Raw genomic sequence first — 14,967 nt, 5'->3', positions numbered from 1 at the left:
TCACAGCCACGTGGGGACGCAACTGCAGGTTCCCAGGCGCCTTTTCTGGAAACCGAGCCGCCAGCGTGGTGGGGCCCTCTTGTCAACGCAGAGCGTTATAAACGGGGCTGCAGAAGTGACAAAAAAACCGATGGCGTTGCGTGTTCTCAGCGCACGCTTCCGCGGCCGAGCCGCCTCCGTGCCCGGGGCAGCGGCGGCCCCGCCGGGGCGCGGCTCGGCCCCGCCCCGCGCCTGCGCGTCCCCGCTCCCCCGCCCCGCCCCGCCCCGCTCCGCCTGGGGCGGGGGCGGGCCGGCGGCGGCGGGCCCCATCGCGGGATGTGGCGGCGGCTGGCCGGGCTGCTGCTGCTCTTCGCGGCCGCCACGGCCGCACTCTGGCTGCTGTCGGCCCGGCTGAGCGCGGGGCAGGCGCGCAGGTGGGTGCGGGCGAGGGGGCGGGGGCGGGGCGAGGCGGGCCGGTGCTCCGGGTCTCCCCGTGTCCTTCCCCCCCTCCCCAGGCCGCTGCGGTTCCCGTCGGACCTGGAGGAGCTGCGGGAGCTGGCCGAGGCGCTGCGGGACTACGAGCGGCAGCACCGGGGCGCGGCGCTGGCCCTCTTCTGCGCCGCCTACCTCTACAAGCAGAGTTTCGCCATCCCCGGCTCCAGCCTCCTGGTACGGCCGCCCGGCGGGAGGGCGGCGGCGGGGCCGAGCCGGGCCGGGCCGGGCCGGGGAGGATGCAGGGCGGGAGCTGGTGCGAACCCCTTCCGAGGGGCCCTTTGCCCCCAGTTCCGGACCAGGCGCTGCCTGCTGGGGCAAGGTGCGAGGTCGGTGCCTTGCCGGGTGCGTCAGGGCTCTGCCGGAAGGAGACGGCTCTGCCCGATGCCCTGGAGAAGCTGGAGCGACCGAGGCTGAGGGCAGCCAGGCTGAGGGCAGCCAGGCTGAGGGCAGCCAGGCTGAGGGCAGCCAGGCTGAGGGCAGCCAGGCTGAGGGCAGCCAGGCTGAGGGCAGCCAGGCTGAGGGCAGCCAGGCTGAGGGGACACGCGTGCGTGTCCCCGGGCTCTCACTCGGTGTTGTGCCCTGGCAGAACGTTCTGGCTGGAGCACTCTTTGGGCCGTGGACTGGGCTGGTGCTGTGCTCGGCCCTAACGTCTGTGGGAGCGACCTTCTGCTACCTGCTCTCTGGCACGTTCGGGAAGCAGTTCGTCGTCTACTACTTTCCTGATAAAGTGGCTCTGCTGCAAAGAAAGGTAAGCAGCCATGGTTCTGCAGACACCCAGAATGCCCCCTGGGTGAGGCTGCCTTTTGGGTTGACTCAGTAAAAAAATGAATAGGCGCAGGGGATGCGTCAGGTCAGTTAAGGGCTTCCTCTGACACAATCTAGGAGCACACTGCTCTTTTGGGAGCAAGCCTGCTTGCTTGAGGGGGTGCACGGAAAATCCTAGATCCCAAGGAGAATCAGAAGTAAGGTAATGGATTGATTGGGAAGCAAGCCCCTGTGCTCCAGAACTGCCTTCACCCATCCTGTGCCGCATTGTACAGATGGAGGTAGTTCTGTTGACTTTCCAGTCTCTCATTCAGGTTAGATCCCATTTTCAGGGCTTGCATGGAAGGGGCTGGCTCGCCATTAGGCTCCCATACATACATAAAGTTGCCGCTTTTGATCAGTTCTGGACTGATGTTATGTTGCGGCATGTTAGAAGAAAACTTAAATTCACTTCAGTATCGTGGACATCCAGATGTTACAGCTGTCTGAAGAGCAGAAATAATTTGGAACATTTCTCTTGGCAGGTAGAAGAGAACAGGAGCTGCTTATTTTTCTTCTTGTTATTCCTGAGGTTGTTCCCCATGACACCAAACTGGTTTCTGAATCTCTCGGCTCCCATTTTAAACATCCCTGTGTCCCAGTTCTTCTTATCTGTTCTTATCGGTAAGGCCTGGGGAGACTGTCTGAGGGGGCAGTGTGACATTGCCTCTCTCCTCATCACCAAGCCTTGGGTAGTATGCTGAGCTGGGCAAGGCAGAGCGGCAGGGTCGTAGCTGTGACTCTTCCATTTAACTGTTTGCCTTTGTGCTGCCCTTATACTCAGAGGTCTCGGAGCATTTTGCAAACTTTTGTGCATCACCAATGTAGCAAAGTTTTGAATCACACCCCATTCTTTCTGTTACAAACACAGACCCCTGCATCTGGCCTTGGGCAAGGGCATATTTGAGCTAATTTTACAGAGGTGGGGATGCTAACAGGCTCTTTTCTGCTCTGATTCTTTCAGGTCTTACACCATATAATTTCATCTGCGTGCAGACAGGAGCCATTCTGTCACAAATCACCTCTTTGGATGCCATTTTCTCCTGGGACACGCTGCTCAAACTGCTTGCAATGGCTGTGGCAGCATTGATACCAGGGACCCTCATCAAGAAATACAGCAAGAAGCACTTGAAGCTGGATGAAGACAAGCATGCTCAGTTACTCAATGGCAAAAAGAGCTTGTGATGGCTCAGGTGCCCCAGATGTTGGGGGATGGCCTTGCAAAAGCTGCAGGTCTCTGTTCCTGTGGGTTATATTCTGCATGCTCTGTGCCACTGTGGACCAAGGACAATTGAAGTTTTTAATCATTCTTCTCATCTAAGAGGAGGTGTAAGGTTCTTATTTTTAATGAATATTTAGCTGTGCATGTATCTGCACGGAGAGCGCTATACAGGGGCTTTGTGAACACTTTCATTAATTTGCCTGTTTCCTTTAAATCAGCCTGTGTCTCCACTGTGCCCAAGGGTGTTGCCAGCCCACTGCAAATGTATTAGCGGGGGGGGGGGGGGGGGGGGGGGAAATCAGGAGTATTAGCATCCCATGAGGAAGGCAAATCAGAACCCCTTAGTCCCTCCCAGCTCTTGAACACAGGGGCACCACACTCCCCACAGTCTCCCTACCAGCCCAAGTCACAGGCTTCCCTTGGGCTCCCATGCTTCCCACCAAGTCCAGCTTTGTAAGCCCAGCTAGTCTCGATGGCGTGACTGGGCTGCTGCCTGCTCTGAGAGCAAGCCAGGCTGGTTTTCTGCCCAGCCTCATCCCTTGGTACTGAGGAGTCCACAGCATGCGGAGCTGTGTTGAGCTAGAACAGCAAAAGCCTTGGCTATTTTTCACCACCAGTCTAGCATCAAGTGTTTCCCTGCCCTCTCCAAACCGATACTTATTTATTTTTGGCCTGAAATGATGAACCATGCACTTCTGAGCTGTCAGGTGCAGTAGTACAAGTACCAAGTTGAGAAAAAAGTGCTGATGTTTCAGGGTCCCTGTACCTTCTGTAGGAGAGCTTGCACAGCTGTAGAAGACTGTCATTCAGAAGTAAGCGCACCCTGCAGCAAAATTGTTTGGGATTTGGGACCAGCTGTGAGCTGCCTGTACATATCATTTTATGTCAGAACACACAAGATTGCTTCTGAGGTCAGTGGCTGCTACTCCCTACAAAGACTAAAGGGGAAAAAAAAAAAAAAAAAAAAAGAATGCCTGTGCCTGGCTGGCAGTGATTTGTCCTTGAGAAGCACCTTCAAACCTACACATTTGCTCATGTATAACTAGGTTTCCCAAATAAACAGGTAGGCTCTGTCCCAGTTGCTGGAGAACAGTAGCCCCCAGGGATGATACTGTGCTCCTGGGTTTTTGGTATTTGCACCTCCTTGCTCTACTCTCCATGACTTTGCCCTCCACTTGGAGGATAAAGTAAACTTTCTGGCATGGAAGAGGGCAGATGGGAGACCCCAGAGCACTCAGGAAGCTGACAGAGTAAATGCTTTATCTGTTTTAGCACCTTCCCCACCAGCAGGGTTGGAACTGAGTGGGGAAGCAAGGCTCCCAGGATGAGAAGTCATGGTTGCAGATTCAGTACCCCAGCTCACATTGCAAAAATCACTCATTTGACAAGAGCAAAAGCCAATGCTCAGAGACACCTGGGTGCCTGGTAGGCTACATGTGCCCAACCAAGCCTGTGCCCTGCTAGTTGGAGCTCCCAGTAGTTCCGGTTCAGCTGCGTTCAGAGACAGGTAACAAACAAACTGCTTGCTAACATCATGTTAGTTATTAAAAGGCTTCATGACATAATCCCAAAGTACATGAGAAACCATTCCCAGATCACCAGACCAGCCCAAGAAGCGTTGAAGTACACTGGCTTTTTATTCCATGCATTGTTTGCTTTGATAGTCATTCTTGTTTCCATCACTGTACACTGTTCAATACAAAAAAAATCAAGTTTGTATCAGGAATCCGCAGAGCAGGGAGGAGAGAGATGAACACTACTGGACAGGGCCAAGATGAAATGGTTACTTAACACGACAGTGGGGAAGGCAACATTCAGCTCTGGGAGAAAATCTAGGCTAGTGTTCAGGAGCTGTCAGCAGCCATGAGAACTGGATCAGGGTAGTCAGGGTGCTGAAAAGGGAACCCACGGTTTACTTCTGTCCTGCAAACGTGGTGTTACTGCGAGGAGGAAGCAGGCCAATTTACACCTCAGCCCCATACCCTGCTAGGAGAGAAAGTGCGAGGAACCACAGCAGAGGTGCCCATAGAGCAACGTGGAGACTGCGTCTATGTGCAGTTCTGGGTAGGTTTCACTAAGGAAAATGCCTATATAACCCCCTGCAGAACTGACAGCAACCATCCCAGGAATGCAGGGGGCTGCTGAGCCACCCCTGCCTGCACACAGCCAAGGGCATGAGATGTAGGTGCAGGGGGAGGCTGGGATTACGTCTCCACGGGTACAAGGTTACGTGTTTAGGCAAGGGGGGCAGCCCTAGTGGCAGTCCCAGAGGGACGCTGCATAGTAGGTAGCAGTTATGAGGAGCAATGCTGGACTGTAACAGTGCAATGACTCGGGCGTGTAAAGAAACTGGAGCCAAGTGTGGCAGCAGACAACCTGAAGGGTTCAGCTCTGTTCTTCCAGGCTGCAGAATGGGCCAGCATGTCCCTGGTGAAGGATGGGGAGGAATCGGCACACACCCAGGACAGCTGGCCCAAAAGGGTCCCAAAATCCCACACATCAAAGCTTCTATGCTTCTCCGCAAGCCCAGAGAGCATCATCACATGGTGGAGGAGCTCTAAGCAGACCACAGCTACCAAAAACCCCTCTGGGATCTTTTTGTTAGGGACTCAATCATTACAGACTGAAGTCCCTGCATGGAGACTTCAACAGGCCCGAGCCGGAGGCAGCTCTGCTTTGGGCCTGTTGCTGTAGGGCTGCCCTAAGACACCGGCACTGCCCACAGGCAGCGGGCACCACAAGGCCATGGGCTGGTTTGACGTCACGCTGCCCGCAGGCAGTGAACAGCCCTGCCTGTTGGAGCTCAGCAAGCCTGCCAGATCTGAGCAGCAGGGTCTCTCCAGGGGCATAAGGCTTGGCATCCTCTGGGGGGGACATTTGATAGTAGTTCTCAACCTCTTCATGCAATAGTTTGGTCTTCCTCTTTGTGTGCATATGTTATGTGCACACAGTTCTCCGCTGCTAAATGCCTGCACCCCAGCCTCCAGCCTCCTGAGTAACCATCTGCACCCCCTCTTCCGCACCAAAAGCCCTCTCACACCATGACAGCAAAGCCACCTCTGGCCCTGCCACCTCCTCCTGCCTCTGGCTGACAGACAGAGAACATTTGGGAGGAATGCGGGATGGGAAGAGAGAGGAAACAAGAAACAAGCCAGAAAAGAGCTTCACTCCCCTCCACATTCTGCCTCCACCCAGAGCTGAGTATTGCTGCTGCAGGCAGGGGTGAGCGGTCACTCCCTCTCCTCTCCAGCAGCCCGTCTGGTCCTGCACGGGTGATCCACCATGTGGATCCGCTGCTGGCCACCCCGATCTCATACCCGCTGCCCAGAGCGATTGCCTTCCTCTCCGCTTGTCCTGTTGGATGCTCTTGCCAGAGGATCTTGTGATGGTTATTCACTTTGTGATCAATTCAAAAGCCACTTGCTCCCTGATCACCATTGCCCACCAGCTCAGGGACTGCCAACTCTACCGGCAACATGAGGAAATTGTAGCAGTGACCACAAGGAGTATCACAGGGCCCAGGGAGCTGACTGCATCCATCCCTCTTGGACCAGCCTTGACAGGTTCTCTGCCCCAGAATAACAGCATCCTTGGAAATCATGAGAGGCGGCAGCTACTGACAGCCGCTGAGACCAGCTTTGCTCCCATCCCTCCCAGCGACCAGGGAGAAGGTAACATCACACAAACAGATTACAATTGTGCTAGCGGTGAAGCCAACCTTCTGATCGACAGAAATGATAATAAATAATAAAATAACATCATAACTTAAGATCTGTGTGTAGTCCAGCTACAAAAATTTAAAAATATGGGATAATTTAACTCATACAATACTGCTCTCTGTATAAGTAAGACATTTTCCTTCATTTTGCCATGAGGCTATAAATTACCACAGTTAAATTCAAATCAATATTTTAACATAAAATGTAAACAAACAAAACAACAGAAGTACCTGTCCATGGTCCATTCCTGCCGTTCATCTCAGGCTGGTGTGCCAGTGTGCAGAGCAGCACCCAGCAGTGCGGCCATGCGCCACGCACACGTGGCACAGCTGCGCCAGCCAGCACACTAGGAAGGGCAGAGCGAAAGCTCTTGCAGGGGGACATCAGCTAAGGTGGGGGGGAAACGTGCTCTATCATTTTGTTCTCTTTAAATATTGATTTAGAAGAGTAGTGTTTGAAGGGAAGGCACTATGAGTTCTATCAGAAAACAAATTTTTCTCATCTGCCAATGCCTTGGCCTGTCACATATCAGTACTATCCTCACTTTCACCTGCAGAGTTTCAGCTTGAAGGAGAAACAGAGGCCTCAGGGTACACCCAAGACACAGCTGTGCCACAGCCACCATCAAGATTCCCTGTGCAACCTGTTTTGCACAAAGCCTGACATGAAGGGCAGGCAGCTGTTAATGCTTTTAAGAACGTACAGTGAATAAGGAGACAGAGCAGGGCTGATGCTCTTATCTAGGCCAGTGATTCCCAGTCTTCCCCCTCAACACACAGCTCTCTGCTGGTTATTGATGCTGCTGTAGGTGAGAGACTGCTTCTCCAAGTCCAGTACAGGCATCTCCAGTTTCCTCCCCAGAAGAGTCCTCAGGCTCTGCAGAATGTGCTTTCCACAGTTTGCAAGTTCTTGCTTTTCCAACACTGATTTGATTGATTTCTCTGACTGACTGAAACAGACAGGAGGTAAGAGGAGGAAGTAAACTGGGAAATGGCACACTGCATCTGAAAGAGGTTTCCCTGCTCAACTGGAGATCGACACTGCCAGAGTGAAGCAAGGACGATGTTAAGAAGTGCTCTTATACCAATTCTTGAGAGGACGAGGTTAGAATACATTTGCAGGATCTCACAACAAAATGCTGATTAAAAAAAGAAACTAAAAATCCTTAAAATAAAACCCACTATTACATTCCTGGGGATGTGTCAACTCAGAAGACCCTGGATGTTAGCACCTCAGTACCAATTTTCTCCAGGAACATGTCCACCTTCTGATTAAAAATGACCCAGCTGGTTATACTGAATACGCTTTGTTCACAGGTTACCCTATAGTAAGGTCTTTTTATGCTTCCTCATTTGATAAGACTGAGTGGTTTAGTTTCCTTGATCCATTCTCCAATCTTCAGGGCCATGAGGCCTGGTCCCCTGTGAAAGCAGCAAGAGAATCCCCCCACGTTTGTACACAAAGCTGTCCAGGCAGGACTCCCACGATGTTTCTCTCTAATGTGCTTGCTTTCTGAACATTTTTTTTTTTTTTTTTTTTGCAACAAGTCTGTGTGTCTATAAATACAATCCACTCTTTACAGTAAAAAGTGTTAAAATGTCAAAAAAATAAATATCCGTGTTACAGTAACTAGATTATTCAATAAAATACATCCCTGCCATTCTTGATTGAAATGCTCAAAGAGAATTAATTTCATTTGGACGTTTTCCAGAGATTCGGGTTATTGCAAATCACTCCTGGGGTGGGAAGGAGAAGCATCTTCTCTTCCTGTAAAGTGTGATGAAGGGGAATGAAGTGGAATCTCAGGGAAATCAAAATCAGGAAGCTTTGGGGGAGATCTGTATTACCAAGTAGCAGAGCTGCAGGGCTTATTGGTCCTGACCGTGGCATCAGAACACTCCCCTTCAGAAGAGTCACAGTCTGATTCTCCAAACTGTGCTGGGTTCTGCAAAGCAAAAGTAAAGGGGAAGAGGTGAGCAGCATTCCTGCACTGCAGATCAACCACAGTATCCTAATCTGTAACAGCAGACAGGCAAAGGCCACCACCAGCAGAGAAGGAGAGATTGGCAGCACACAGGAGATAGCAACAACACACAATCACCATACCAAAGGTCGCTTGTCTCCCCTCAACAAGGGGACAGCAGAAAAGTATCTGGTCAGAGCACTATCACACACAGAGTTATGAGAAGGTGGTGCAGCAGGCTCTGCCCTACCCCTCCCAAACACTTGAAAGACAGTAAAAGGAAGGAAATCATTCTAGCTTCATCAGCAAGTCGGATAAGTTCAAGGCAGACAGACAATCCCTTCTGTTTCATTATCTACTTTATGTGCTATTTTTTTATCCCACCTAATGCAACTGCAAATCCTATGGCCTCCCAACATCACACTCATCTTGACCAGCAAATTATCATCAGCTTTGTTTGTGCTACTTTCCCCCATCTACTCATCTGGCCAAGTATGAGAAAGACTGGGTATTTAAGCAGTTGCTTTGCTGTAGTACATCTACCACAGCATTTCCTAGGCAGTCATCCAACTTTCTGACCCTTGGATTCCTTTCCATAACTCTTTTTTTTTTTTACTCAATAGAAGGAAGAGGGGATTGCTAAACTTACAACTCACCTCACAGCTGTGTTCATCTGCACAAAGTTTGCCCAGAGACATCTGAGTCTTGACTCTCCGTACAGCACACTCCTTGTCTGAAAGCCCATCAGACTGGGTGGAGATTTCAATGGGGATCTCTGGAGTCTGGGACAACATGTCCTCCAGCTTCTCAGCCAGCTCATCTTCCAGCTTGGTGGCCAGCTCATCCGGGCTGTTCGAATGATCACTTGTGTTCCCCTCCTCTCCATCTGACACAGAGAAGTTCTCCGAGCTGAAGGTTGAGTAGGACTGGCAGCTACTAATGCAGCGGTGAGGTCTGCAAACCAGCAGAGTAGAATCATAGAATGCTTTGGGTTGGAAGGGACCTTTAGAGATCATCTAGCCCAACCCCCCTGCAGTGAGCAGGGACAGCTTTAACTAGATCAGGTTGCTCAGAGCCCCATCCAACCTGACCTTCAATGTTTCCAGGGATGGGGCCTCCGCTACCTCTCTGGGCAACCTGTTCCAGTGCCTCACCACCCTCATTGTAAAAAATTTCTTCCTTATATCTAGTCTAAATCTATTCTTCTTTAGTTTAAATCCATTTGTCCTTGTCCTGTCACAACAGGACTTGCTAAAAAGATTGCCCCCATCCTTCCTATAGGCCCCCTTTAAGTACTGAAAGGCCGCAATAAGGTCTCCTCGCAGCCTTCTCTTCTCCAGGCTGAACAACCCCAACTCTCTCAGCCTGGCCTTGTGGCCAGCCCTCAGATCATTTTGGTGGCCCTCCTATGGACCTCCTCCAACAGGTCCATGTCCTTCTTGTGCTGAGGGCTCCAGAGCTGGACGCAGTACTCCAGGTGGGGTCTCACCAGAGTAGAGTAGAGGGGCAGAATCACCTCCCTCGACCTGCTGGCCACGCTTCTTTTGATGCAGCCCAGGATATGGTTGGCTTTCTGGGCTGCAAGCGCACATTGTTGGCTCATGTCCAGCTTTTCATCCACCAGTACCCCCAAGTCCTTCTCCACAGGGCTGCTCTCAATCCCTTCATCCCCCAGCCTGTATTGATATCGGGGGCTGCCCCATCCCAGGTGCAGGACCTTGCACTTGGCCTTGTTGAACCTCATGAGGTTCACACAGGCCCACCTCTCCAGCTTGTCCAGGTCCCTTTGGATGACATCTCGTCCTTCTGGCATGTCAAATGCACCACTCAGCTTGGTATTTCAGCTTGTATCACAGTGCCTCTGATTGCAGAGGAAAAGCAATTTCCTGGGTGCTGTGTTCGGCTACCCTGCTACAACTGGCCTCAACAGACCCCACTCCTGGTGCCCACTCAGACCTGGGTGAGCCTGTCCCCAGGAGCCCACTGCCAGCTAGAAAAGTTACAGCTTCTCAGTGGACAGGTTTCTGTGCATGCTCTCACTGCACAAAGAAAGAATGAGCTGGTGAGCCAGCACAGCATTACAGTTCAAACATAAGGAACTCTATTTCTGACATGTAGCAAGGGTACCGGGCAGCCTTTTTTCAAGACATATATCACAATGAAAACCCTCACAACATTAGTCGTGCAGTGAATGCAGAGTGGCTGCTACATCCTTACTCAGGTTCCCCTGGCAAACCTCTCATGTTCCTTTCTGAAGCATGCAATGCAGAGCAGATTTTTGCACCTGTACCTTTAACTGGCATCTTCAGCACAACAAGAATAGGGCTCACTCACTGTAACAGGCAGCCAAGGCCACTCAATCCCGTTTGTCCCTAGCAGGTACCACTCAGGCACAGTGCACTCAATACTGCCTAGTTGCTTCTACACACTGGGCTAATGACTTCATCCTTCCAAAAATGTCTTTGAGCAAAACAGGTCCTATTCCTAGAAAAGGCTTTTCATCAACTCTCCCAGAGCCTCTTCCCACCCTAAGAACACATCTCCAGCTGAGTCATAACTGATCTGCAAAGCTGGCAGCATAAGCTTTCAAAGTGTTGGGCTGCCTTTCACATCTTGGAGCTATGGAAATCTACCACCTTTCGAATGATTTAGTTCAAGATCTGCATCTTTAAATTCATCTGTTCTTATTTGGTCTTGTCTGCTATACGTTCATATTAGCTGGTCTGCCCTGAAGCATATTTTTCTTTAACAGTCCTTTTTCCTAAAGAAAGGCTGTACTGTAGGGTTCAAGCTAATTCAACTGGGAATATCCGCATCACCTGGCAGCAATCCCACCAGCCAGGCTAGAAATTAGGTACGTGTGCTCAAAAAATAAGCTCACAGTTACTTGAATATGGACATTGCTTCATGCCAAGATTCAACAGTAACGGTACAAAATATCAGTTGACTGAACATGCCAGGAGACCCATAACAGGTCATCACATTGAATTCAGGAAAGGCAATTTGTCTTCCAAGTTAGTAAATCACAGAAGAAGCAACAATCACACAAGAACTGTATGAGTCAGAAAACTCATCTAGCCCAGTGTTCTGTCTCCAACCCTAGGCAGGAGGAAATAATCTGCGAAAGCTATGAGAACAGGGTGAGCAGACAGAGTCTGCTTTCTCCTGGCATACCTTCCTGGCTTGTACCATTCAGCAAATCAGACTTCTGAGCTGAAGATCAAACCTGGATGACAGTGCTTAACAGCCACTGATGGATCTATACACAATAAATTTAACACGACTTGTTTATGCTTTGATTTCCACAGCATACCTTGACAATGAGCTCCACATCTGAAAATGTTTTGGATAGAAAAAGCACTTCCTTTTGTTCATTTTAAACCCCCTGTTTGCTTCACTAGGTGTCCCTAACATGAATGTGAGGAATCATTCCTTGTCTATTTTCTCCACATAAGTTACAATTTCATGCACCTCCAGTATCACCTCTCCTCCTGCTAGATAAACACTCCTCTCATGGATGTAATCTCTTTTTCTATGGAAACCATCTCTAACCATTCTTGTCACACTTCTCAGTACCTTTTCAAATTTTACCATGGTCTTTGAGCTGGAGCAATGAAGGTGGCATTTAGGATTCAAGCTGCAGGTGTGCTGTGGAGGTATACAATAGCAGACAAGCTTTTATTTTCTTCTCTGCTCCTTTCCTAAAAACCCTTAACCTATTTGCCCACTGGATCACTTCTGCATTTCAAGCAGCTGCTTTCATAAAGCTACTGCACCAATGCCATGATCTCTTTCCTGAGCACAGGACTGTCAAGCTCGTTATTACATATGCTTAGGTAGGAACGCCCCCCGCAAGTCTCATGTTATAGGCAACACTACCAAATTTGATCTGCTGTTTTGTCACCTAGCTCTTCAATCCTATTTGAATTAAACTACAAAGATGCTGGAGTCAGCCCTGCTGCAGCAACAGTTAATAAACAACATTTGACAGAGTTCACAAAGGGTCCCAACATCCAGTAAGTCCAATTCTGGTGAAACAGATGCAGCAGCTTATTTTTATAGGCTGAATAATGTTATCAAGTGTGATCAAGTTGTGCTACAAACAGCCTGCAGCAGAAAAGCGGTGCTGGAGAAAACATCTCAGAACAGGCTGAAAACAGTGAGTGAACATGGAGGATCACTGAGGGCAGATGGGACACACTGAATGTGATTCTGTTCTTTTGCCAGCACCTTCCACAGTTTCAGTGGTGGTGTGCAGATGCTATGACAGTTCTCCTCCTGAGTTTTGTCCCACCAAAGAGAGATTAGAGTGAATTCACCTTTTACCTTTGTCTACGAGGAAACTCCACTTCACTGTCTACTTCACCCTCTTCCTCTTCTGAAGAGTCATCACCACTCTGGCAGAAAACAAGGACAAGAACGGTAACACGTTTGTGAAAGAACAAACATGCATCTACATGGTTGCTCCTTGGTCCTCCAGGACAAAGTCACTGTGTCAATGGGCTGCAACAATCTAGACAAGAAAAATTCCGTATAAGTGAAAACTGACTCAAACATCTTCTTACCAGGAGATTATTTCAGGCAGTCTCAATGCTGCCATTTCTGAATCTGGAGTGATTGACTTTGAAATACACTGGAGTACTTTAGCAGGCAATGAGTACATAACGTTCCGGATCTTTTACAGAAGCAAATCAAGTAATTAGTATCACACTAAAATCCACATAAATTATTGAGCTGATCTGGCACTCTTGGCTTTATGACTTCAACCCTCTTCTACATGAGCCCATCACAGAGCACGATGGGGGATGACACAGCCTTTGCTGGTGAGTTTCACCAACTAGGAAAACTTGAGTTTTGTTCCATTCTCTACCTCGGTGAGCACAGAGCTTTTTATTCTCCTATTCCCATCCAAACCCGCCCCCTGCACTCTTGGTTTTTACAGCCTCCTTCTATCCTATCCAACCTGCCAACCCCTGGTTCAGACTCAGTCTCTGTCTCATCCCATCCCCTTGTAATAACAAGGTCCCCCTCCTCCCTTCATTCTGGGCCCAAACCACACTCTTGGTCTCATACTCATCCTCTTTTCATTTACTTTTCCACTCACGCCCAGTTTTCCTGCTCTATGAACTCCACTTGGACTGGTTCCTACTTCTCTCACCACCTGGATGGAAGCAGGAGGAATGAAGAAGAACTGTTTCTGTACAACTGTGTTGTAACATCTTTTTGACTCTTGCAAAATCTTTCACAAAATACATGAGAACTATGATGTTTGGTCAAGGGGGACTGTTTCTGGCAGGTGCAGCAAAAGGCATGTCCCCAAGACCATGGCAAATGTTGAATTTCTGTTCCGAGGCACAGCAGCATTACAGATTCTCAATGAAACTGGTACATGATATTTAACATCACCAAAAGAATGCATTTACACCTTTGTTTTGAGAAAGGCTTGAAAACAATGCGACTGTTTCAACAACAACAATTCAGTAGTTTAAGCTGTTATTTTTAACATTTTTAATTATTTAAGTTGTTATTTAACAAATACTGGCTAAATTGCAAGTAAAAGAGAACTAGGCCCTATCAAAACCACATCTGACAACCCTCACTATTAGCAGTACACTCTGATATGTCCACAGTACTTCTCAATAAAATTGATTTTAAAAGTATGTCCAGATCACAAAGCGAAGTTCATATGGGCATGACTTCTTTAAGATAAATTTGCACACGTAACTCTATTGCTATGTGCATGGGAAATATGGCTTTGCTACTATCCTATATCCAGATACTAGCCTATGCTACACACCTTTTGGTGGAGAGGAAAAAGAGGAACAAGTTTTGGTTTTTTTCAGATCACTATGCTTTGTCCTTACCTTTTGAAGGGGTCTTGGTTTGCAAGGTAGCACTGAGGAAGCCATGTGCTGGGGAGTGCCTAGGGCAGATGCTGACTTAGAGCTGCTGAAGCCCTCCTCCTCCATCTTCTCAATGAACTGTGCATTTTCATATAGGGAAACAGATGTTGGTGATTGAGAATGGCTCATCCCTGTTTCAGCAGAAGACATCTGTACCTGACCACTGTCCTCCTCCCTGCACTGAAGACAGGAATTATATGGATCTGTTTTGCAACACTCCCAATGATCAGCTTTGCTTTCTTTGCTCTCCAGATTCCTTCGGCAATCTGCTTCCATGGCAGTGGAGATGAGATCAGGGCTGGAACCAGACATCCGCCTTTGCGCATGGTTACTGAGAGGGCTCCGCAGCGCTGCTGCAGGGCCAAAGTACCTTAAGTTGTTTGCACAGTTGGCAATATCTTGTCCATGGGCATGAAGCCGTGAGTGATGGCCATGAGTATGGCTGTGGCCATGTTGCTGTGGTAGGCCGGGATGATGAGAATGATTATGAGGTGGAGGTGGGGGTGCATCATCTTGCACTGGCTGGTTTTTCAAGATCCCTGCAAAATCATTGTAGCTGCCTTTGCTGTTCCCTCGGCGGTGACGTGGCTTACTGCGGTAGCGGCTTTTGCCACTCAATGTTGACATTTTCGGACTTCCTGAGACTGGTGAGCCATTGGATGCTGCTTCTGTGCTGGGTATGCCCTCTGACTTCAGTAGATCTGGCCTGAGAGACAGTCAGCAGAAGTTACACATTAAACCACAAACTAAGAAGTGATATCAGCTTGGAGCCAGGAAGAAGAGGCAGCTGTAGCCATAAACACACTCTGCTTTCTAAAATCTACAGCCTTCTCTCCCCTTCAGCTGTTTGACTTCTGCATTTAGTTTCCTTTGATTCTCCCC

The 14,967-nt window shown here is 49.2% G+C and overlaps 2 protein-coding genes across 3 annotated transcripts in view; one reads left to right on the top strand and one right to left on the bottom strand.

The window, feature by feature from the left end:
* Nucleotides 1-315: 315 nt before the first annotated feature.
* Nucleotides 316-2,463, top strand: TMEM41A (transmembrane protein 41A). The gene is made up of 5 exons (XM_075717005.1): nucleotides 316-413; nucleotides 495-648; nucleotides 1,061-1,222; nucleotides 1,764-1,902; nucleotides 2,243-2,463. Exons 1-5 carry the CDS (start codon nucleotides 316-318, stop codon nucleotides 2,461-2,463), a joined length of 774 nt encoding a protein of 257 aa, XP_075573120.1.
* A 5,281-nt stretch (nucleotides 2,464-7,744) lies between these two features.
* MAP3K13 (mitogen-activated protein kinase kinase kinase 13) overlaps nucleotides 7,745-14,967 on the bottom strand; it is a 74,192-nt gene continuing 66,969 nt past the window's right edge. Inside the window, exons 12-16 of one of the 2 annotated variants that reach the window (XM_075717051.1) lie at nucleotides 14,047-14,791; nucleotides 12,509-12,579; nucleotides 8,839-9,136; nucleotides 8,067-8,164; nucleotides 7,745-7,986 (exon numbers count right to left, since the gene is read on the bottom strand). In XM_075717051.1, coding sequence (XP_075573166.1) covers nucleotides 7,950-7,986; nucleotides 8,067-8,164; nucleotides 8,839-9,136; nucleotides 12,509-12,579; nucleotides 14,047-14,791 — 1,249 coding nt within the window. In that variant the 3' untranslated portion in view covers nucleotides 7,745-7,949. Of the gene's footprint in view, nucleotides 8,165-8,838; nucleotides 9,137-12,508; nucleotides 12,580-14,046; nucleotides 14,792-14,967 lie in introns of both variants that reach the window. The other variant, XM_075717052.1, reaches the window with a different exon arrangement.

This window comes from Pelecanus crispus, chromosome 9 (genome assembly GCF_030463565.1).
Source record: "Pelecanus crispus isolate bPelCri1 chromosome 9, bPelCri1.pri, whole genome shotgun sequence".
In the NCBI taxonomy this organism is placed as follows: domain Eukaryota; kingdom Metazoa; phylum Chordata; class Aves; order Pelecaniformes; family Pelecanidae; genus Pelecanus; species Pelecanus crispus.
Note: the sequence above shows the minus strand (reverse complement) of the source record. Positions and strands in the feature narration are given on the sequence as shown.